General features: G+C 44.4%; 1 protein-coding gene across 1 annotated transcript in view; it reads right to left on the bottom strand.

Moving 5' to 3' along the window:
- The window catches only part of LOC136645313 (multiple epidermal growth factor-like domains protein 6), a 260,946-nt gene that overhangs the window by 79,191 nt on the left and 155,948 nt on the right, over positions 1 to 25,807 (bottom strand). Inside the window, exon 7 of the mRNA XM_066621547.1 lies at positions 14,255 to 14,377. Coding sequence (XP_066477644.1) covers positions 14,255 to 14,377 — 123 coding nt within the window. The remainder of the gene's footprint in view (positions 1 to 14,254; positions 14,378 to 25,807) is intronic.

The following is a 25,807-nucleotide window of genomic DNA, read 5'->3' as shown; positions in this document are numbered from 1 at the left end:
CACTCTCATTTTGGCAGATATGCAAGCACCCCCCATTTCCACTCGCACAGGGGTCCATCTCTGAAAGCAAGCATTATAAAAAATCATTATTATTATGCGAGTCACATGTCTGAGCAGGAATATTTTACAAGTGTTCCTTAGACACAACGATTTCAGCACGCACAGACGCAGGAGTCAATCCAGCTGCACAGGCTGCAAAGTCTTCGACCACATCACTATATTTATCTCATACAAAGCTTGTTCCAGCAGTCCACAACAAACAATCTGAGCAGTCCAACTGGCAGAGACATTTGAACCTAATTAAAAGTGCTTCAAAACTGTCCATTGTGTACAATTGATTTCAGGTTCACGAAGCTATTTTCCCTAACAACCAAAAGGAACGAATTAAGGGGCTGGAAACGGGAAAAAAAAAACTTGCCCCTAATGATATTCTCTGCTTCCTGCAGTGCTGACTTGCCTTTCCTAATATTCAGCAGAGATCTGACACAGATATGTCCATGTTCCTCCCCACCTGCCAAGAGTTTTCTGTGCCAGCAGTTCAAATTGATGACACTTGCCGCTACAGTCTTCCTTTGCTGTTCAACAAATATAATTGCTCCAACATGCCTGAGAAACTGTGGCTGGTCCTCCATGACCAGAGATCTTGCTGTGAGGGACTGTGGAAGACGCTGTACTAGAAAGTCCACGTAACTGCACCAACACAAAGGGCACAAATCCCTGTTCCAAATATCTCGTGAGACTGGTAACAAATTTGCAGTTTCAAGATTTGGTCTTGGAGGAAGTGCCTCACAGACTCCGAAGCAAGAAAAAGCAAAAACACTTTGGAACTGACAGCAAAGTCAGACTTGGACAGGGCACAAAAACCTGTGAAGTTCTTAGAGCCAGAAAAGAAAACAGAAAGTTCCGGAACATGACAAACACTTTAGCATAAGGATTGCCACAGTAGATCAGGCCAACGATCCATCCACATCAGCACGGCCAAACATTTTGGCAAGTATACCACATCAAATCTAAAGTATTAGATAATGCCATTTTCATGTGCAGCTCCTTGAAACTTGGGGAGGGCGGTTGTGCCTCTAGTCTCTGAGGCCAAGGAACATACAGCAACATGGTGCCGAAGAGGTAAGGCACAAAAACAGGCTTGACTGTTCACTTGCTCTCCTCGTATGCCACAAATTCCCACTGCCTGTGCCAGTTTTGACACCCACACAGCATGCGAGCCATCTGTGATCCAGTCCAACTCTGGATTATTTTTACAGTAGATACCTAAAACCAGTTTAACAGTTGTTCTCATTCCCTAGGGAAACCTGGAATTTTTAATTTTGGGTGAAGATCTATGGATCTCTAAAAGAAAATTCTTAACCCTTTGCCAAAATATAATCCCAAAATACTTGACTGAGAGTTAAAGGGCGCAATCCCAACTCACTTCCAGCACCGACATAAGGGCAATGCAACTTATGGGTAAGGGAACAAACATTGCCTTACCTTGACGATGCCTCTGTGACTGCCCCCCAACTGCAGGATGCAGCACATGCCCCACTGACACAGCTAAGCTTGTGCTGGAAAGTTGGTTAAGATTGTGCACAAAATGTTATAAAATTAATATGCTCCTGTAGTATAGCCAAGGCCTGATACTGGCCAGCCAGACGCCCTGAGGAAGTTCATAAGAAAGACATGACGATAACTGTCCCCCTGCACATGATAAACAGAGGCGTACTCTGCTCTGAACACAGTGGTCCCATTCCTACCAGTTGTGGCTAATAGGCAGTGACAGAATATCAATATGATCAGATCTATGCACAGTATGTTAAAGCAAATGCATTATTGGGATACACGCTGTTTTATTTTCAATTTCCTACGAGTAACTACCATTGCTTTTCAATTTTGCCGGATACTGACAATGTCACTGACCTTGCTGCTATAACCACTAGTTATCAGTATATATGTAAAATTAGGATTATTTCCCCCCCAACATATTTCACTTCATTTGTATTGAAACATCTACCATTTTGTTGCCCAGTAGTCCAGTTTGGAGATGTCATTTTGAATCTCAAAACCCACTTGGGAATTTACCCCTCCAATAAATTCTGTGTCATTACAGCAGTTATCTTTCCAGCAGTGGCGTCACTAGGGTTTACGTCATCCAATGTGAGAGGCCAGCGTGTCACCACCATGATGGACCTCCTCTGATTTAGTGGGTGCGGCAAAAACCTGGGTGGTGGGTGCGGTGATGTATGGTTTTTTGGCCAATAGAAGAGCTATTTCAAAGTGGCTTGTTTCATTGCATTCTGCTGTAAATTACACATCGAATGGTATATAACATGATGGTATAATTCCTACAAACTCCTATTTCTAAAATTCCTATTTCAGCCATTTTGGTCACTAGTGGTATCAACCCCCCCCCCAATAGTGTCACCTATTAATACCTTATTCGTTTCATGCTGTGTCGTAATAACATCTCATTGGCTCTTTGAACAATCAGTCTCATTTGTCCTTTTAATTGGTGGCATAGCTGGAGGGGGCGGCGCACCCAGTCTGGCAGGGAACGGGCAAGCGGCCCCTCCCTTCGGAACCATTCCTGGCGGGGGGGAGCAATATGGAATGGCTCCGAACGGAGGGGCCGCTTGCCCGCTCCTTGCCAGACTGGGTGCTCCGCCCCCTGCAGCTACGCCACCGCTTTTAGACTGCTTGCCTCTGCAGACTCCGTAAGGACAGCAAGGGGTGGAACTTGGGACCACATCGGCATGGGGATAGGGCTTTCTTCATATTCTCGCTCTCTCCCCACCATATATTGGTGTCCACATTTTAAATTATGTCTGCACGGGTCTCTCCTTGGGCAGGTCCGATTTTACCCCTGTATATTGATCCCATTCCTTTGTAAGCGCTGTAGTGAGATGACCTCTTGTTCATGCTCTGCACACTTCCCTGAGGCAAAGCTCTCACTTTAAATGCAACTGAGCAATAGAAACACAGGATTGAAATTGTAACCTTTTAATGAACAGCTTATGGTTAGCTTGATGCAGAATGCAGACCATATGGTCTTGAGCATATGAGCAGCTCTCCATGGGAGCTTTAACTGAATTAAGCTACAAAATGTGGCAAAAGAAGATAGGGAGCTGCTTTCTACTGAGTCACACCTTAACAGCCCAATCCTGTTGGACTGCCCTGCTGGTGGAACTAGTGTTTCATCAGCACTGGCAGTTGTAAAGTAGCCATAAAGCACATTCCAGAAGCATGTGGTGTTGAGCCACTGGTGGGAAGGCCAGAGCCTTCCCACATGCATCGTCAGAGAGTCAGAGAAGGTAAGCCAGTGCAGGACGAGAAGGGGGGGGAATGAGAGAGGGAGGCTGCAGGGGTGCGTGGACCTGGTGGTGATGGAATGCACCAGATCCTATCCATTCTGGCAACAACCTCCTCACCCCTTCTCTCCTTGAACGTGTGCCTGCTAATCAGCTGGTGCAGGTCCAGGAAGACCCTTTATGGGGCAGGAGGCTTACAAAGGATTTAAATCCCCTTTCCCTTCAGAATGCTTCTGCTGTGCTCCCTTGGAAAGATGGACACTGACAGGTAGCTGCTCTCCAGAGTTTTCATGCAGGAATCTTTCTCTGTCTGGAGATATCAGAGGCTGATCCTGAGACATTCTGCATGCAAAGCACGTGCTTTCCCAGTGAGCGATGGTACCATCCCCTAAAGACTGCTTCACCGGATCAATGGAAATGCAAGCAAAAAACTGCAGCTTGTCACCAGCTTGACATCGTGACAGTCAATGGGATCTAATAATACCTGGATGAATGAAGGACACGCAAAGTCATATTCTCTCCTTAGACAGACAATTCTTTTGAAGGAAGGAGAACCACAGAGAAATGAAAGCACTAAGGAAACATCAGGTGAGTCAATGTTGACAATTCATGCAAAGTACTGCTGAGTAAGTTGAGCTTGAATTCATCCATATGTACAAGACTAACAGTGGTTATGATGCACCATATTCAATTATTCCAACAACTTAAACATGTCCATAATGACCAAAGAAACTTCAGGCTGCTCTTAAGACATATTAATGTGGCCTCCATTTACCCAATACAGGGGGCCCCCATATTCATGAGTCCCGTATCTGCGGATTCAGTTATCTGCAGATCGGGTCTGGTCTCCCCCCAGCACGTGCCCCAGTGTGCACCCCCTCAAGAGGCACGGGGATGTCAGCTCTCCTTGCATCTGGAAGGGTTTCTGAGCTCAGCAGAGGCCAAGGATGTCCATCCCTGGCCTCTGCTGGACTCAGTCCATTATGGGGTACAAGCCATGATGTGTATGCGCAACCTCCTGATTTTAGAAATGGGTTATGTCAGAATGCCAGATGCAAGGGAGGGCACCAGGATGAGGTCTCTTGTTATCTGGCGTGCTCCCTGGGGCATTTGGTGGGCCGCTGTGAGATACAGGAAGCTGGACTAGATGGGCCTATGGCCTGATCCAGTGGGGCTGTTCTTATGTTCTAATGTCTGAGCTTTAGAGCCCAAATCACTTGACTTCCAGTTTCACAAAGAAACTGGAAGTTACGTTTTAATACCTTATAAGGCATTAGGAGGCCTGGGGAAGCCCTTGAGGGGTTTGAACTCTAAATCTCTGTCTGAGATTTGAACTCTAAATCTCTGTCTGAGCCTGGCAGAGGCCAGGGATGGTCGGTCTCTGCTAAGCTCTCTGGGCCCCTCTGGGGGGGGGGGCGGCCTCCCTGGACTGCAGCGACGGGCAATCGCACGTATCTGTGGTTTCAGCTATCTGGGGGGGGGGGTGTCCCAAAACAGAACCCCTGTGGATAAGGGGGCATGCCTGTATTTATTTTTTGCATTCATAGGCTGCGTGTTCCACAAGTGACAAAAATATTGCAAGTATTATTTAATAAGCCCAGCATTAGAAATAATAAAAAAAAAACTTTGTCATGCTCATGCAGCTGTCAAGTCCCATCTCCTACCCACATCCCTCACATTTGGGATTTAAAATTCCTGAAAAATGTAGGCTGCACCATTCACCTTCATGCTGTTCCTGGTGATCGGTTTCAGGTCCATACCGTACATGACATATAAACCATTTTACAGCCCAGTCCTACCCAGTGGCCTGCACTGGCCTGCACTGTATCTAGTACAGGTTAGGAGGCAGTTTGAGTTCTCCTTGAGGTAAGGGGTTATAGTTCCCATTACCCCAAGTAATGCCCCAACAATCCTAAGGGGCTTCTTGGATCCACACCAGCTATGTAGCTGGTGCAAAACTGAGAAGCCTGACCCAGGAAGGCTTCTGTGTACAGAAAGCTTAATTTTCTTCATCCTGGGTTACACTCTGATTTTCCACTCAAATGTACACTAAATGTTGCCCATGTATTCATGTGCTTGCTTACTTTCCCGTGTCTCCGCTCTTCAGGCCCCAGTCTCTAAGAATTATTTATGCATCTCCTTGTAGCCACCTTTGGGGAGTAAGGCGGTGTACAAATGAAGTAAATAAAATATCTCCTCTCTCTTCAAAATATTATTCTGCTCTTTCCTCACCTATAAAATCCACATGAAAGATAAAAGGGAAAAGTTTCTCTTAAAAATTTCTCCACTTCCATAATAGTGGGACTCCTACAGCGCAATGCTTTGCATGTCTACTCAAAAGAAAGTTCCAGGGAATTCAATGGGACTTACTCCCAGGTATCTGTGACAAGTCTGCAGCTTAACAACCCAAACTCACTGACGTAAACATAACAGATTCACAGAACAATACTAAGCATGTCTATCCAGAACTAAATCCCATTGTGTTCAATGGGGCTTACTCCCAGGCAACTGTGTATAGGACTGCAGTGTCAATAGATTTAATATTATCCATACCTCACTGGGCTGTTTTTCACATTTTAAGGAGAAATCATGGGGAACTGGAATAACCTCTTCTCTCTCTCTGCTGATATGGAGATTTACAAAGCATTTTAATCCTTTCTGCAGAACTTGGCAACAGCAACCTAAGTCCTATGCCCTATTGCTCTGGTATCTCAATTAAAATATCCATTTGCTGTCATTTTTTTTTAATACGACAAAACCACAAATGTATATAAATATAGGGTGTAAAGAAGGTGTTTTTTTTTAATGCCTGACACTGTTAATCATCTTTTTAACAAAATAAAAGCCCTGCTTTCCATTTGCATCTCTCAGGATAGATATTCAAGGTTAATTGGTTCCCTTGCACACAAAGGTTTAAAATCAGTCCACATTACACTATCATTTATGCCAATGAAGCTGGGAAAACTTCTTATTTTGCACTCAATTTCTCTCTAGTAAATGACACACCAGCTCATTAAAAAAAAATAGAAATCTGGCTATTTGCTAATAGGAAGAGAAAGTTCTGACTTTATTTTGATGAGAAAGCAATGAAGGAGAAATTCATGAATGGCTACAGCGGGCCGTCAGTATCCACAGGGGATCCATTCCACGGCCCCCACAAATACCAAAATCTGCTAATGAAGGAGCCGTGGAGGGTACGATCGTAGCACTGCAATTACATTAGGGCAACACCGGGCCTTCCAGAGGCTGCGTTGAGCCTGTGGCCCACTCTATGGGCCTCCTCAGAAAGCCTCCAGGATGCAACCAGAATCCACTTCCAGTTTGCACCCTTAACTTCCAGTTGTGACTGGGAGGTGTTCTGAAGCAAAGGGAGACCTATGGGGTGGTCTGTGGGCCTCTCCATGCCTCAGAAAGCATCCTGGATATGACTAGAAGAAGCTTCTGGAGGTCTTCTGTGGCACAGGCTCAACATGTGTGAATAGTGGAATCTGCAAATGCCAAGTCGGTGGTTACTGAGGGCTCACTGTATTTGGTACTGACTTTCAGAGTAGCTGTTTTAGTCTTTAATACCACATGACCCTGTGTTTTTGCTGCAACAGATGAACAAATCTGTTGCAGCACATTCTTTCATGGACTAGAGCCCACTTTATCAGGGGCAGGAATTATCACATCAATGTACCTTAGGAAGTGGACTCTGCTTCATGAAATACATGCACACATCCACGCACACACAAACATGTATGGAAGGAGGACAAGTTGTGACTTGCAGGGCTGAGGACTATGCAATGCAAGAGATACAACTGATCATTTTTATGTATCTAAGAGCGCAATCCTAACCCCTTATGTCAGCGCTTTCCAGCACTGGTATAGCGGTGCCAAAGGGAAGTGTGCTGCATCCTGCAGTTGGGTGTCATTCATGGAGGCCTCCTCAAAGTAAGGGAATGTTTGTTCCCTTAACGCAGAGCCACATTGCCCTTAAGACAGTGCTGGAAAGCGCTGACATAAGGGGTTAGGATGGCGCCCTAAGGGTATGAAAGAAGGATCATGATTATTCACAACAGCAGGAACATAAGAAGAGGCCACGTGGATCTAGTCCAGCTTCCTGTATCTCACAGTAGCCCACCAGATATCTCTGGGAGCACACAAGACAAGAAGATATTTGTATGCTGTTGCCACTCCCTTGCACACGGCATTCAGAGATAGGCTGCCTCTAAAACCTGGAGGCTGCATACTCATCATGACTTGTAACCTGTGATGGACTTTTCCACCATAAATCTTTCCAGTCCCCCAACACCTGGAATTGTTGGCAGCGCACACACAAAAAGTTCAAGTAACTAGGCATCTTCTTTTTTTAAAGAAGTATTTCTGGAGACTCCTGTTCTAAATAAGAGCTCATTCCGTGACAGTGGAAAAGTAAAAAAAAATGCACTCCAACGCAGAGTTCTCACCCTTGATGTCATCACATTGGGAGAGCTGTTCTGATTCCACCAGTGAATGACATGGAGCAGGGGCAGAGCAATGCAGTGTGATGAAGTCATGCCATGGTGTGAAGGTCCTACACACAGAAGGTGAGAACTTCACATGGGAGTGCTGTTTCGGCAGCATTCCCAAGAGGCATGAAATGCGCAGATCAGCCTTCATTCAGAATTTTTAGAAATATTTTTAGAAATGATTTTTGTTTCTAAAAATGTAGAATACACCTAACTATTCAACATTTGGTTGTAATAAGGACTGGGAGAGGAGCAAGGATGATATTACCAGTATTATGCGGGGAAGTATACTGACCTTCTCGGGGGATAGAGTCTGAAGAAGCTGGTCCTGCTCTAAAGTATGTATATTGGCAAATTAAAAATTAACAAATCATTGGGTCCAGATGGCACCCACTTAAAAGTCTGTAAGGAACTCAAATGTGAAATTGTTCATCTAACAAAAATATGCAACATCCTTTAAATAAGGCTCCATTCCAGAGGTCTGGAAAGTTGCCAGTGTAACATCAATATTTAAAGAGATCCAGGGAGGATCTGGGAAATTACAGGCTGCCCAGCTTAACATCTGTTATAGATAAACTGGGGGGAAGGCTAGTTAAATATAAAATTATTAAACATCTTAAAAAGTGAACCTTGCTAAAGAAGAATCAGTAAGCCTCACCTTCTAGAGTTCTTTGAGAGTAAGAGAGGACAAATCTTTTCATGGATTGTTAACTGGTTAAAGAATAGGAAACTGAGAGTAGGAATCAAGAGGCAATTTTCATAGTGGGGTGTGTGTGAAAGAAGTGAGGTCCTGTACTGGGTCCTGTTTATAAGTGATCTGGCGTTAGAAGTAAACAGTGAGATGGATATGTGTGAAGACGACGTCAAACTATTCAGGGTTGTGAAAACCAAGGTAGATTGTGAAGAGCTCAAAAGAACCTCTCCAAACTGGGTGAATGGGCAACCAAAGAGCAAGTCAATTAGAAATTAATTCAAAAACTAAATTAGAAATAAGCTAAAAGGGAAGGGAAAAAAGAATTCACAATCTTCAGAGTGCATGGAGGCTGTTTAAAACAACAGTAATAGAGGCCCAGACTAAGGAGGAAGGGCTCTTCTAAGTCCAGGAGGCTGCCAGCATGACTAACAAGCAGTGAGAGAGGTTATGAAGGGCAAGGAAGCTTCTTCTGTAAACAGAAGTCTTGATCTAACGAGGAAAATAAAAAGGAACAGAATATCTGCAAAAGATAATACAGATATGTCGGTGATGAATCAAGAACGAGATCCTGAGATTGTGGTTGCTAACATGTGGCAGCTATGAAGAAGGCATATTTCATGCTGGGGAGACGCCACTAAGAAAGGGATTGAGAATAAGACTGCCAATACTAAAATAGTCCTATATAAATCTATAGTGCTGCCACATTTGGAATATTGTGTACCAGTGGTTCTCAAACGTTTAGCACCAGGACTCACTTTTTAGAATGAGAATCTGTCAGGATCCACCGGAAGTGATGTCATGACTGGAAGTGATATCATCAAGCTGGAAAAACAATCCTATGCTGCAATCCCACCCACACTTACCCAAGAATAATGCTTACTATCATTGTTAAATTTACTATCATTGTTAAAAGCATATACAGAGCAGCCTGTTAAAAGTACACATCTGTAACATTTCCTCAAATGCAGTCACATACCATGGGAGAATCATCTAATAGATTAAAAATAAAATATTGAAATGAATACTCACCTGAAATTGGCTTGCAACCCACCTAGTGGGTCCCAACCCACAGTTTGAGAAACACTGCTGTGTACAGTTGTCCCATCTCAAGAAGGACATTATAGAGCTGGAAAAGGTGCAAAGAAGGGCAATAAAAAGGATCAGAGGGGTGGAGCATCTTCCTGATGAAGAATGTTGGGGGGGAGAAAGCCCGACTGAGCCTGTTGTTTAACCACAACACAAGCAAGGACTTAACAGTTCTTTATTGAGGTGTATGCCACCAATAGACAAAAAGCCTGTTCCCTGCAGGGACAGCTATTCTGTCATCCATCACAGCAAATATATGTTTTAGCTCTCGTAAAGATGATTCAGTTCAAAAAAAAAATAAACAAAAAAAAAACAAGAGGAAGAAAAAAAAACAGTAGCAAGGAGTATGAATTTGCTGAGGGAGGGGAAGACTGTGTTGTGTGTATCTGCTAATTGCAAACTGATGCAAACTGAGACCTAGAGACTGTTTAGCTGGAATCCTAACCTCACTTTCCTGGGAGTAAGTCCCATTGAACACAATAGGACTTACTTCTGAGTAGACCTAGCTAGGATTGTGCCTTTTGTCTTACAATAGCAGCCAACAGAGTACCCCCCCCCCCAAAAGGAGGCAGGAGGAAAAAGGGGAATGGCTATAAAGGAATGGGGATTTTTATTTTTAATCAATTTTTGGAGACAAAGCCAACAAGAGTGGCTTCTTTTTTTTCTTTTTTGAAGGGGGAGGAAAAAGAGAAAGGTGAAGATCCTTTGTTAAGCTGACACAGACCCCAAGCCTATGTAGGTCTACTCAGGAGTAAGCCCCATTTGAGTCAATGGGGCTTACTCCCAGGAAAGTATGGAAAGGATTGCAGCCACACCCAGCAAGATTACAACTCACCCCAAAGTAGATGGGAGCTGATCACACACATACACCCAACATGCAGGTGCCACCCCTGTTCCCCCAGGCAAGATGGAGGGATGCAGGCTGGGGCATTTGGACACACATACCCCCACTAGGAGCAGGCTGGCTCCTGCCTTCCCAAGCAGAGGAAAGCGCTGCACTGCCTGTACTTACTTTAAAGCCTGCCAGGAGCTTGCCCTGTGCTGATGAGATGCAGCACCTCTGCACTCTTCTCTGTTCCAGCCTTGAACAATCCCAGGATGCCCAGGGCGAGGGGCACACTGGGAAATGTACTCCTTGGGGCGAGGTTGCACATGGAGAGAGCTCCATGATGAGATGCGGCACCTCTGCCTGCCTGCCCAGCCAGCCTTCTCTCCCACCTCCCCCCACCATGTTTCACACGCCCTCCCAGCCTCACGCTGCCCCACCCACCTGGTTCACAGCTGCAGAAAAGCAGCAAGTCAGCAGCCAGCAGGTGCAGCTGAGCAGAGCAGAGCAGCCTCTCTCCCAGAGATGCCTGGCGATGCCCCTGGAGGCTAGCCACGCCTCACTAGGGAAGTGGGATGCACAGATTGAATACCTCAGCCATATCTGCAATGCTTGGGACCAGCTCTGGATTTTTCTGGATTTTGGAATATTTGCATAAACATAATGAGATATTTTGGACCCAAGTCTAAACACAAAATTCATTTATATTTCATATGCACCTTATACACACATCCTGAAAGTAACTTTGTACAATAATTTTGTGCATGAAACACAGCTTGTGTTTCTTGAACCATGATTTCTTGTTCTCTTATGAATGCGTGCAGGCCAGCACCCAAGGTCATGTTACGTCATGTCAGCATTCAAAAACATTCTGGATTTTGGAGTGTTCTAATTTTGGGGATTCCAGATAAGGGGTAATCAACCTGTATTACTATTGTCACACTGGAACTGGTATGAAACCAAGCAAGACAGATTTGTACCACTTGCTTTGTACACGAGATTCTGCAATACACTAAATGGGAAACACCAAAACTACAGTTCTGTATTATGGAATTCCCTCCCTGGGGAACCCCATCAAGCTTGTTCTCATCAAGTTTTCAGAAGAATAATTAAGACTTTTTTTTTTTCTTTTTCTTTTGTTCTGCAAGTTCTCCACCACCCCCTTTTATGGTTGAATAGTTATTAAGCTTTCTGATGCTGTTCTCATTGCCTGTTTTATTTTTAACACTTTTATTTTTACTGCTGGCTCTTTTATTGTACTGTGACTTTTGGGTAGTTTTAATATTTATGCTTTTAATACAGTTTTACTATGAGCTGCCTAGAGGGCTCAATAGACTAAAAGGCAGGTCATAAATTAAAAAAAGAAAGCATACAAACCCAATATTTCCCTTACAACACCCCTGTTCATGGAAAAGTCACCACCATTATTACCCCTTAGGCACTGTTTCCATTGAAATGATTATTGGTGATTTAACAGTAGCCCCCACTGTTGCATTGTGTTATAAATGTCTGCTTTTTCCCAACACATGTGCAGCCTAACCCAACCCCAACTTGGTTTCTAGCTGGCATTTCTGAGAGCCAAGAAGGACTTTGCTCTGCAAGGGGAGAATTCATGTTGAATTCTCAGGAGAGGTCAAGTTAATTAAGGACCATTAAGAGAAATGAAGGCCATGGTTCTGAGGGGTATCTGTATGTCCCCTTCCCCCGAGGGTCTTGAAGATTTGTGGGTTCCATCTTTAGAGATCTTTACTGCAAGCACAACTCCTGCTGCATAATAAACTAAGTTTCAAAATGCCCAGTGGCTAGTGCCATCGGACAATCTTTTTCAGATACCTATGCCAGGAAGTCTCTGCCATCAACGAGCCTGTGTGCAACTTCTCCAACTGGGGAGCAATCAAACCTTATAACTTACTATAACTTACGTTGCATGCTCAAAGAGAAGCTCCAAACTCCTTTGTTTCCTTTATGTAAAGTCTGATTAACTGCTCCTGCTTTGGAAGCAGAACTTTGTCACTTCTAAACCCTCTAGAAGTGTCCATGCTGTGCTTTGAGGCTTCTTTCTCCAACGAAGCCTCCTCTATTCTGGATCATCTCTTTCCCCAGCAGAGATGTCCATGCTGTGCTTCAAGGTTTTTTCCCAGTAGAAACCTTCTCCATTTTAGGTGTCTCTTCTTAGGGAAATGTTCATGCTGCTGAGCATGAGTTTTTCTCATGCTGCTGCCGAGTTTTTCTTCATCTTGCCATTTGCCCATCCTGCTGTGCCCATCCTGCTGTGTGTTTTGAGGGTCTCTTCTGCCTAGAGAACCTCTCTCCATTTGGTGGTGCTTTCTTCCCTGCCGAAAGCCTCCACATTTCTGCTTTGCAACACTGACCTATGGTCAGGAAACCTCTTGCTGAGCCCTCTTGCCTGATAGCTGCCCTCACCTTTGCAGAAGCCACCTTTTAAGCTCAAAAGAACACTTTTTTGTTGTATTTTTCTCCCCTGGAACCTGGAACTGTGTATTCCTGTCCTTGCTGCTTAGACAGATTTTGTACTCAAAACCTGCTCAGCAGAAGAGAATTGTGTCCTCCCCTTACCCGATCCTCATAATGGCTCTCTCTCTCTCTCTCTCTCTCTCTCTCTCTCTCTCTCACACACACACACACGTATTTCTTTCACTTGCAACAATTTAAAGCTCTTTAACTGATCTCTTAAACAAAGTAACTGGAAGTAAATGTGACTTTTACTTGTTAACTATAATTCTTTAATAAACTCTATCTTCTTTTGAAAAGTTCAGTCTCGTTGCTACTGCTACTCTATTTTTGAGGCACTTTGAAGTGGTCTGCACTATTCACCCACATTGGTAAGCCCCAAATTGCCAGACACTGCTGAATTTGACTTCTTGCTCTACAAATATTGCAAATTCCCCCAATCTGGTTCAGTCTGAGTTATTGTGCATGTGTGCATGACATGTGCAGGAACACACATAGGCAGGTGTGAATGAGCAGTCTTGACAATTGCCAAGAACAGAGGAGATTGCAGTGGCGGACTTCCCATTCATTCGATGGGGCAAATGCCCCGGGTGTGGAGCCTCATGCACCTTTAGGACCCCGCAGAAGCCTCTCTGAGGCTCCCAACGGGGTCAAAAACTTTGCTTCCGGTTTCCCAGGAGCACAGTTTAAAGCGTCAGGAAAACTTCAGGATGCTTCCTCGATGTGTGCTAGAGTCACGTGAGGCATGGGGAGGGGGGCGAATTTGAACACAGGGGCAACATCCCACAAGGCTGCCTTCGCAGACCTTTGCCACAGGACATGGGGCTGTGGAGGTCCGCCACTGGGAGGTTGCAGTGAACTTTCCAAAGAGTGCATGTACCCACTCCATGCCACCTTTCCTGCACCAGGGGAGCCAGATGAGCCGCTGCATTGTGGCTGGCACTGCTCAGCATTTGCAATGCCGCAAACCACACCGCACTGCTGGAACACGGGTTCCAGCAGCACGGATGGAGAATAGGATTGGGCAGTAAGTAGCATATTCCCCAAAAAACAAGCTGACGCCATCCTCAAAATAAAATTTCATACAGGGGCAGCTTCAGTTTGACATCCTTCTCAGGCCTGACACCTGCAAACATCATATTGCAAAGAGCAGAGACAGTTGCACTGAAAATGCTTAAAAGGCAATTTAACAAAGCTGACAACCTTCCTGACAACTTGAGAACATGCTGATGTAATCATAGTTGGGGGGGGGGGAAGAAGGAAAAATCTATGAATTTGCTTCTCCCTGAAGACCACATTATTAAAGCCTTTTCTCCTTCTCCATTTTGCACGTGTGGCTCTCATTTCCCCAAACAAGCACGGGCTGGATATTGCAGGGTTTACTCACTTATGCAGGTGCGTCCATCGGCATGAAGTCTATATCCATTTTCACATTCACAGCGGTAGGAACCCCGAGTGTTCGTGCAGCTCTGTTGGCAGCCACCGTTCCTTACTGTGCATTCGTCGATATCTAGAGAATGGGGATAGATGGTTGAGATATCACAGAGTCATATATTGATTCTTCTGCCGAGTACATGGTAAAATGTACATTAAGATTAAAGTTAGTGGGTTACTTCAAAATATTTGGCTCACTTCTCGCTTGCTTTTCTTTCCAGACGCCTCTGCTTCCCCAGCTCTCAATTTCAGCTCAATTTTGTGCCAACAGCACATAGCTCCTGTATTCTATGTAATCCATGGGCAAGCAACCCCTACTTGCAGACACAATTTTGGTCCCACCTTCCTATAGAGCAAGGGTGCCCAAACCCCGGCCCTGGGGCCACTTGTGGCCCTCAAGGCCTCTCAATGCGGCCCTCAGGGAGCCCACAGTCTCCAATGAGCCTCTGGCCCTCCAGAGATTTGTTGGAGCCCACACTGGCCCAGCGCAACTGCTCTCAGCATGAGGGCGACTGTTTGACCTCTCGTGTGAGCTGTGGGATGAGGGCTCCCTGCACTGCTTGTTGTTTCATGTCTGTGATGCAGTAGCGGCAGCAAAGGAAAGGCCAGCCTTGCTTTGTGCAAGGCCTTTTATAGGCCTTGAGCATATGGCTCAAGACCTTCATTCATTCATATAAGTTCATCTTTAATATATTCATTTATGCAAACTTATGTAAATTTATTCAAATTTTAAATGTATATTAATTCTTTTTTTCCCCGGCCCCCGACACAGTGTCAGAGAGCTGATGTGGCCCTCCTGCCAAAAACTTTGGACACCCCTGCTCTAGAGCAGTAGTGTTCAAACTCTCTCAGAGTTTGAGAACTGAGATCAATCTTTCCTGGGGCCGCTTATGGGTCTCCTTGGACATACACCACCTCTTTTGGTGGCATATAACCAAGGAGCGAAAAGAGGTAGAGAGGTTTGAAAGGGAAGGGATAGGATGCTGCATGCACCACTGCTGCTGGGTCCACTCCTCTCTCCTTCCCCGGTTCCTCCCCCTGTCAAGTTATGCCCCCATTTTTTCCCCTTCCTGCCCATAGCCCACTCCCACTTCTGATTTACCAAATCTGGCAAGTGTGGCGTAATCCAGTGGTGACACTGCTACACTGCCACCTCTTGTGGCAGAGCTCGCAGAATTTGCACACGCCATCGGCGGCCTTTTTATGATAGTGAAAGACTCTTCCACTGGAGTAAGCCCCTTCTTTCCACAGCCTAATCCTGGATATTAGTGGGCTGTGAGTGATTCTCCATGTGTTCTTGTAATGAGGCCAAGTTTTGAACACAGATTGAGCACTATGCCTTGGCTCAGTCTATGCTTTACTGCTATTATCTGCCTATTGGTTAGATGTGTAGGGGCATCCTAAGCAGAAGTCATTAGGACTTACTCCTGTTAAGCGTGTTTAAGGTTTCAGCCCACGTGTGCTGGTGTGGAGGAGCAAAGGATGTAGAAGCAGGTTCTTTCTTCTATTCTACAGCTATAAGAACTTAACGTACCTGCTAGATGCTATTTATATTTTTTGACATGCACATGACTGAAGAGATGTACCATCTAAGGAATTCAGCAGCTTTGAACCTGGACCCATCAGGAGTGAGTACTTATGGAAATAAACAATGGACATGTACACACTTTCTACATTGACAAATGTTTTTAGCCTTTCTCACTAGCATGTAAGCCTGTTATACAAATAGCAAAAAAGACTTGTGAAGAGCCACTTAACAACTGAATGTTTCAGTACTTTCCATTTCTTCACATACTTCATTGAGTTCAACAGAAACCATAGCATTAAATTCCATAAGGGCAAGACCTTGCAATCTTCCTTTGTGGGGTGGTGCAGTGGTTTGGGAGGTGGACTTAGACCTGGATGATCCAGGTTCTAATCCCCCCTCAACCACAAAGCTTCCTGGGTGACCTTGGGCCAGTCACTTTCTCTCAGCCTCACCTACCTCACAGGGTTGTTGTGAGGACAAGAAAGAGGGGAGGAGCAGCTGTGTAAACCGCCCTGAGCTCTTTGAAGGAAGGGTGGTATAAAAAATGTGAAAAATAAAAAATAAAATAATTCTTAATCTTGAAGAGATTTTTCTCTACTGTTGCCTTGAAGGAATGTAAAATCCTAGGCCAGGAGTCACTAAACTTAATACAGGTATAACCTAATTATCCATGGGTTTTTTTTACCTATGTTTTTATTTCAACATGATGAGAAGGGCCCTTTAAATTAAAGGAAAAAGAAATTAAACAAAAGCCTCATTAATTCGAGAGAGGGCAACCAGCTGACAATCCATCAACCATTATCTCTCCAAGCACTTAGAACAGCTTCACCCCTACCTTTCCCCTGGGCACATGAAAGAACAATAATCACTTTGCATTGGTGAAGGGAGGGGTCCCTGGCTTGGAGTGAAGCCTTTCTAAGGAGAGAGACTGATTGATCAATTGTCTGCCTAATAACTCTTGTCTTACATCACAAAGGTAAGCAAGGCAGTTTTTAAATTGCCTAGCAAAATCTCTCCCATTAATCTCTTTGGCATTAGTAGAAGTTGCTCTGGGGCTGGTTAGAGTCTGGTGCCTTGAGTATGAACCACTAGTCTTTAGAGAAGAGGAAGCTCTACCATTTCATGTCAGGCAACAAAAGCACACTAGCTAATAATCAAGGTATTTCCAAGATGACAATAGCACATTGCCTACTACAATGGTTCCCAAACTTTTTTGACTGGCTGCTCTCTTGACCTACTGGGCCACAACTCCCCATTAGGGCTATAATCCTATACATTGTATAGGGCACCAGGTTTTTTGCAAGGATTCCATGGTGACTCTGAATGGTATCCGCAGCTCCCCAGAGAGCCATAGCTCAGTTTGGGAACCATTCGCATACTATGTATATTTCTGTTCCTTTCCAGCATTATAATCTGAGCAACTTATCAGATGTCATGTAGAAAAGGATTAAACATGTCCAATGATGCATCCTGGGTACCACCAGTTAATAGAAACTTATAGGCATAAGACATAACACACATTACATTAATAGACACCACAATTAATGCTTTCCTAATCTGCTTCCGGCCCACAGAAGGCACATCAAGATGCAGCTAGGGAATTTTATTATTTATGCAGATGTACTTTTGCACTTCTGGAAAAGCTGACTACATTTTGAGGATCATGAATTTAAAATTAAAAAAACAGACTAGGGCCCAAATCCTAACCAACTTTCCAGTACCGACACAACTGTGTACATGGGGCATGTGCTGCATCCTGCAGTTGGGGAGTAGTCAGAGAGACCTCCTTAAGTTAAGGGAATGTTTGTTCCCTTACCTTGGAGCTGCATTTCCCTTATCTTGGAACTGGAAAATTGGTTAGGATTGCGCCCTAGACTGCATAAAAGAAGTCCAATGAGATATCATGGTGAGAAAGTTATAGAAAAGGATATTCCCTACGCATTCCCCCCCCCCTAAAATCTCTCCCACAGTAACTTTATATGAAGATTAACACAGGTACTGAGAACTCCTGACTTCTCCTATGTGCCCCACCCATTGGGAGGCATGCATTGGATTGTACTAGCTAGGGACACTCTCACAATGGATTCCAAAACTGTTCTTGTCTCCATTCACAAAGTAAGAGAAGTGATTGATTAGGCCTTAGAAAGACACTTCCCATTTTCGTGAAAACCCTCTGAGGACTTCTGAAGGTTGGGGCTACCCATCTATTAAAAATATTTTAATATCAAACCGCTTAAATCAATCAAAGTAGTATTACTGTTTTTGCTTTTCTTGGATCTTAGTGCCAGGGCAAACCGCTCCAAATTGTCCTCAGAATTCACTTTGAGGGGAAATAGTTTGAGGGGCTCCCCCCCCCAACATTTTATCAATCATGTCAAAATTGTTTGGGCTTCCTGTGAACTTCCTTAGATGTCCTGTCCAAGCAATACTTCAAAATCACCTCAAAATTTTATTCTGGGCAGAATTCATTAGCAACTTTATTTTTTCTGCAAAAGGCCAGGAGGCTGCATGCATTTCCATCAGAGTACTTTAAGAACTGAGACCTAAAGCTAAAATAATGTGTGTTCATTCTAACCAATAAAGTACACAATAGAGATGGAACCCAAAACTAGATACGATAGTAAAAAACGATTGATCAAATTATATCAAAACATTTCATCTAACCAATTATTTTAATGTAATAGAAATCTACATAGAAACAGAAAGCCCCAGATAATAATGTTTCGTATTTGTATTAGTGCTTTTGAGTGCTCAAAGCACTTCACGTTCATTTTCTGAAACTGGGGCTCTCAGCACTACTTTTCAATCATCCGCTCAGAGAAATTAGCTCTTACCAATTGTGTTTTCAAAAGGCATTTCTCACATTTCAAGAAAAGCAAAATGCCTGTGCCATTTGCTAAATGCAAAACAGAGATCCATAAACAACGCAAAGATTGTAGTAAGGCAGCGGTTGCCAGGCAAATGGTTCTTAAATGTTCACTTCCATTAAATGCAGCAGTCCTGATTGATACGTTTGCAGCACTATTCATAAGTACTGTCTGTAAGAAAAGTCACAACCCCAGCATAAAACCACTACATAAGTAGTTTCATCTCTTTACAGATACTGCTAGCATAGTGTAGTTTGCTCCTGCTCCGCTCCTTGTTCCACACTATGGATTGTGTGATCTTTAATGATCACATTTGCATTTCAATCTTCCTCCAGAGATCTTGTAGCAGTGGACACAGAGTTCTGTTACTTGATGCTTATAGAGTTCTGTTAGGCGAGGCAGGCAACTTGAGCATGGATGCCCAAGAAGCATCATGGCTTAGGGCAGCCATTTTCAACCACTGTGCCATGGCACACTGGTGTGCCGCGAGTGATCCACAGGTGTGCCACAGGAATTTGGGGGAAGGTCATTTATTAATAGGGCCAATGGGAGATGTGAACCCCCACTGGCAGCATGGTGTGCCTTGTCAATTGTCAAAAACCTGGTGGTGTGCCTTCACCATTTCAGTGCCTTGTCAGTGTGCCGTGAGATGAAAAAGGTTGAAAATCTCTGGCTCAGGGCCTTGAACTTGCATTCCCCACATCAGAACACAACACCTGTTTCCTACACTACGTTGGCTCTCAGATGTTCACTGTATTCATAAAAAATACTCATAAGAGCAGGGGTGTCAAACATAAGGCCTGTGGGCCAAATGCAGCCCCTGGAAGCAATTTATCCGGCCCCTGTTATAACTGGGCTCTCCCAGTTTGATAATTGGGCTCCCTCATATCTTGAAAATAGGAACAAAATTTGCACATTTTCTCTTTTGTCATTTGCAGTTAATGAGTTTCTATGTGAGAACAAAGTGCTTATTTCTGGCCATCATTTGCTTAATGATGTCACTTTCTGCTTAATGATGTCACTTCCAGACCTCAACAGGCACCATGAATGAAACGAGGCATATAGGTATCCCTGCTTAAGAGGGTACTTAACTCTTGCAGATTTAGGGCGGAATCCTGCCCTTCACTTGGGCTGGCGCAAGTTCCTGTGCCTCCTCGGGAGGAAATCAGACCAGCGCACAAAGGTGTGCTGGCCTTTGTAGGCTGACACAAGCCTTTGTGCTGGCTTCCTCGCTGAGGCTTGCATTGGCGTGGCTGGGAGGCATTCCTGGGCAGGGGGGAGCGGGAGGCAGGGCTGGGATCCAGCACTTCCTGGGGTGCTAAACAACATGGGAACGCTTAGTGCTGCATGTGGAGTGTCTGAGAATTACACCAGCAGGATATTCTCAGACACATTAACCTAGGAGGAAGGAGAATGCACACTTTGGGAGTCTTTGGCCACACTCTGTAAAGTATAAAGTCTATTTGAGGGTGAGCTCATCAGGGACTCTCATTTCATGATGGGTTTCCACCCCACTTCCTGGTGTAAATGGCTGTTTCCTATTGTGCTACACATTGGAAAGGGTGCGACTAGGTGCTTCTTAATTGTTCCTGGGCCCTGTGGCTTGATTAGCATGAAGCTCTGATGTCAAAGGAGCTGCTGAGGTTGAGAGGCATGCTCTTTTGTGACTCCAAATGATCTTGTTTATCTTAAAGGGCAGGATCCTCCTAGGTCTATGATTGCAGGGCTAAACTGAAGAGCAGGGTGAGGGATGAGTTCAAAAGGCTTCTCTCAAGCCTAAGAGAGGGGAGGGTGTTGCTCCCAAGAACCCCAGTTTAGCCTTTCACCTGTGGGCCAAATACTTCCATACCATAATGCTGGGTTGTAAACTCACTTTATGTCCACAGTTTTCATGTGTACACACTTGTATGGGCACACACTTTGGGTTCCCAAAAGAACCCTGAGTCGGCTTATAAAGAAGGTTATGGACATCTTGCAGTAATTCAGATTCATAAACATCCACAGCGAAGCAATGAGAGGAAAAAAAAATGCAGCATACAATGGAAGCCAATGGGAGGCAAGTTACCGCAAAGACAACTTATTCATCACTGTCAGTCTTATCCTAGCTATGTAGTGGCACTGAACACATTTAGGTGTGCTCAGTTTTCAGAGCATTAACTAAGCTGAGCTAGTGAGATGGAGATGGAAAAAAATCAGAGTATGTACCTCATAATCCCCTGCAGCAGTGGTTCTCACACACTTAGCACCGGGACCTACTTTTTCAAATGAGAATCTGTCAGGACCCACCAGAAGTGATGTCATGACCAGAAGTGACATCATCAAGCAGGAAAAATTTTTTAACAATCCTAGGCTGCAATCCTACCTACGCTTACCCAGGAGTAAGAGGCACTTTTTCAAGTGGGTGCTTCTCTTTTTTTTAGCAGGGGAAGAGTAACTGGCCCTCCTCACCCCAGCAGTGTCTTTTCTAGTGGCTACCTGCTGGTGTTCTTTTGCATCTTTTTAGATTGTGAGCCCTATTGGGACAGAGAGCCATTAGATATTTGATTTTCTCTGTAAACTGCTTTGTGAACTTTTTGTTGAAAAGCGGTATATTAATAATAATAATAAAAATAAAAATAAAAATAATATACTATCATTGTATCATTGTTAAAAGAATATACATAGTAGCTTGTTAAAAGTACAGGTCTGTAACATTTTCCCAAATGCAGTCACACACCATGGGAGCATTGTCTAATAGATTAAAATAAAATATTGAAATGAATGGGGACTCACCTGAAATTGGCTCACAATTCACCTAGTGGGTCCTGACCTACAGTTTGAGAAACACTGCTCTGCATGATACAAGGATTCCTTAGCCAAGATGAAGGGGTTCCACAGCGGGCAAACAGATATGAAAAAGTTTTCCTGAGGGCAGCAAGTTGGAAAAACTACTGGCCTAAAGCTTCATGGGTCAAAGTTCAAGTCGGCTGTGGACTGGTTCACAAAATAAGCAACGACAATGTGGATATCAATCAATGGTCCATGGCAAAGCACGTATTTGATAGGTAAGCCTAGCTGCGATACAATAACTGCCTTGAAACCCAGTGCACCTTACTAGCATTTCAAAGCATGATATTAAAACCTGCTTCTGCCCACCCCAAGATGTACACATTTGATCCCTGTTGTGTATGTGCAAAGTTGGGCAGAAATGGCTTAAAACAAGAAACTAAAAAGTTCTTACGATTTGGCAGTTAGCCAGATTGTGAAGTCGAGGGGTTAAAATAAGACAAAAGCAGGGTCATTCACAGAGTGGAGATCGATGATGTTCTAGCATGGCTGTGATGAAATCCCACCTCCCACCTGCCAGATCATAAATAAACAGCATTCAGCATCCTTAAAAGAGAAAAGGTCTTTTTTTCCTGGCTTCTCAGACGTGTAAATAAAAATCTAGCTGAACAAAAGCCAAGACACGATCATCTGTGCTAGATCTGGCACAAGATGCAATATGTTTACTGGGACGCAGTACTGATACAATAAGGGTAGAGAAAGAGCTTTAAAAAACAACACCCCCCAACCGGGCCAGTTGTCCATCTGACCCAGAACTCCCTTCCTCCAAGAAATACCCAAGGACATTCCTGGTTCTGCTACCTTCACATGACAACTGCACAATGCAGTGTTTAAATACATTTTAAACACACAGATCCACATAATTAGCATGCACCAGGGGGTTTGAAATAGTTGAGGCTCCCAGATGTTCTGTCCACTGCATGCTTACTAAACATAAGGCTTTGCTTAGCAGTTTCTGCCACTGCTAGAATTCAAGGAGGCTTAACAAAATCTATATTTCACAAATAAGGTAAAAAGGCAAAGCCACACTAAAACCAGAAGACAGGCCAGTCTGAACAAACAATAATAAGAGTAGCGGTGGAGATGCCAGCAGCAGACAGGCAGACTTAACAAATCAACTCACTCACCAAAAGCCTGAATCAACAGGGAAGATTTTTCCAGGTGCCTGGAGGATTATAATGTGTGTGTTTGGCAGGTCTTCCTTGGGAGAGAGTTCCACAGTCACTAAAGGGGCCTACTGATTAGCTTTTGCAGGTGAAGGCACCTGAAAGACAGCTTCTGGTGATGATCTCAGCTGCTGACACAGTGCTGGTGGCAGCCTAAGGCATCCTGGAAAACTGATGGGACTCAGTGACCTGTGGTGGGGGGGAACGGGTGACACTTGTGATGCTTGCTCTGCTTGCCCCATAGACAACTGAGCCCAATCAGCAACTGCCAGCTGATTGGGAACCCAATCCTATCCAACTTTCCAGCACCACAATGCAGCCCCAAGATAACAGAACAAACATTCCCTTACCTTGAGGAGGCCTCTGTGACTACCTCCTCACAACAGGAAGCAGTGCACGACCCATTGGCACAGCTGCACCAGCACTGGGAAATTGGATAGGATTGGGCCCTGGACCTGCTTTTAACAGTGCTTTTAGCTCTTCGTCATGTTGTCATCCCCAACAGTGCCCTATGTCAGGGGTCTCCAAACATTTTGGCCAGAGGGCCACATCAAATATCTGGCATGGTGTTGTGGGCCAGAAAAAAAAAATTAAATATAAAATTTATATAAATAAATTAGAGATGGAACTTAGATGAGTGAATAAATGAATGAATGGGTTCATTCATTCAAACTCTCTGGCCCTTAGAACACCCTCCAGATGCAACCAGAGCACAGTTCCAGTCATGTTCAGCCAAGTGGGCCAGAGGCTTTCAGGGGACAAGAGGCTGGCCGCGGGCCGGATTGAAGCTGGAGGTTAGGAGACCCATGCCCTATGTGGTGTTGTGTCCACTGCCACAACTGGGGGGGACGGATCCCAGAAATCACCTTGCTAAGGGGCTCCTTGAACCTGGAGCCAGTCCTGGTTGGACAAGTTCATACAGGAGCAAGCAGTCCTTCAGGCATCCCAGATTCAGGCTATTTCATTTGTTAGTTTGTTTTTTTTTTGGTTTTTTTTTCAAAAACAAGCAGTTTGAATTATGCCCAGAAATAAACTGAAAGTCAAGGAAGTTCCTTGAGTAGAGATGCCGTAACTGAAAGTCAAGGAAGCTCCTTGAGTAGAGATGCCGTATCATATGGTCCTACTAGCTAGGAATTTACACTGTTTGCTACTTAAAGCCTCCATCTATGCACAGTAAACATGTTTGTGGGGTTCATAAATCCTGCCCCTTTGATGCTAAGGATTGGACCTGGAACCTTCGATGTGCACTGCAGCTTGAAAAGATGTGCATTCCCTTGAAAAGAAGCGAATGACTTTCCAGATACATTTATACAGGGGGAGGGTGTATCTGCAGGTCCTGTATCCGCAGATCACTTATCGGTGGATCAGGTTCATGGGGCCCCACCGTGCCTGCCCCTGGCATGTGCCCCCTCTGGAGGCGAGGGGAGCTCTACTTCTCTGAGCCCAGCAGAGGCCACACTCAGTGTACATGGCACTTTACAGAGTATAAGCAGAAGTTGCAGAGGGGCCCAGTCTCTTCCATCATCCCTCCAGATGTAGTTTGCAGAAAATCTGGGGTGGTGGTGCATAATTTAAATGGACCTTGTGAATTTCATTGACTTACATCCCCCCCCCATACTTTGAACTCTGGTAAAAGGATGAGTCTCTGCCCAGAGGGGTCTACAATCTAACATTAAAAAGAAGAGGAAGGCAACAGAGAAAAGAGTAGAAGCAAGGATGGAGTGGGAAATGATAACCAATTACTAGAAACTGCCATTCAGCTTTCCAGTAAGTGTGTCATCAAGCTCCACAAGCTGTTCTTCGAAGCATTGTGCTTAATCACTTAATTTTGGCCAATACTGTGATTTTATAGGAAAAAAAGAAAAAAAAAATGAATCCCCCCCACAGTGGCCGCATTTAAGCTGTAAAAAAGAAATGCCATGATTATTTGTGAACTGAAACTTCAATATTTCTCTCCCAGCAGGACATGGTGGTTTGAAAACATAGTTATGCCAAGAAAAAAACAAAAGACAAAAAAAAATGACGTCTGATCATTTGAAAACCTGTTTCGACAACAGCTAGACAGATGCTCTCTTGCCGTGCTCAGTTTTCCTCAGTTCAGCAGCTTCCTGTCCCATTTGCTACACCACAGTTGGCTGGCAACACAACAGAAGTCTACCCATGCAAGGGGCTTCATAATGCAATCTGTTGTCATCTGAGTCAAAAACGCAGCTATAGCTAAGATGTAGTGCTTCACAGGTTTGGCTCACAGACTACCCTTTTTGTTGAAATATGTGTCCTTTTGCACACACATGGTAACAGGAACATTTCCTTTGTCATTTGTACAGGGAGCTGCTGCACGCATTGGTGCCCTGGCTTGTCACACAAACACATGAGATATTCGTTCTGATAACTAGTAGATCTATATGCATAAAAATTGTTCCGAGTTCTGCCATGCTGTAGTGTGACTAAGCAACAGAATTTCAAGGAGGCTTGTGCAAATGAAAGGATGAGATGATGCAGATCAGAAACCTGGATCACCCACTTCAATGCCACCCCCAAGTTTTTATTTATTCCCAAGCGGAAACTAAAGCTGGACAAAATATAGCTCTCCAAACCAGGAGACTCTTCAGCTCAGGTGCTGGACTGTCAGTTTGTTCAGAATGGTGTTGCACCCGCTCTGCAAGAGAGGTTTCACAGCTTGGAGAAGTCTCAGTTACTCCTGAATCGCTAACTGATGGCAATGATCAGGAAGACTTTTGCCCAACTGAGATTGATGAACCAGCTGCTTCTGTACTTGAAATGGTCAGACCTGACTAGGTAATGCATGCCCTAATGACATCAAGAATTGACTACTGTAACATGCTGTATGTAGGGCTGCCCTTGAAGACTGTCCAGAAACTGCAATTAGTGCAGAAAGCAGTGGCCTGTGTGGTTTCAGCAGCTTTCGGCCCAGTCCTATCCGACTTACCACAATGCAGCCACAAGGTAAGGGAATAAATGTTCCCTTATGTTGAAGAGACCTCCATGACTGCCCCAGCACCACCTCCACAGGATAAAGCACTTGCCCTTTGGGACGGCTACACTGGTGCTGGAAAGTTGATTGGTTCCCCCCCCCCATGATGTCGCTCTGTCAGACC

The sequence above is a fragment of the Tiliqua scincoides genome, chromosome 3, assembly GCF_035046505.1.
Source record: "Tiliqua scincoides isolate rTilSci1 chromosome 3, rTilSci1.hap2, whole genome shotgun sequence".
NCBI lineage: Eukaryota > Metazoa > Chordata > Lepidosauria > Squamata > Scincidae > Tiliqua > Tiliqua scincoides.
The sequence above is the reverse complement of the archived record's forward strand: the minus strand, read 5'-3'. Positions and strand labels throughout refer to the sequence as shown.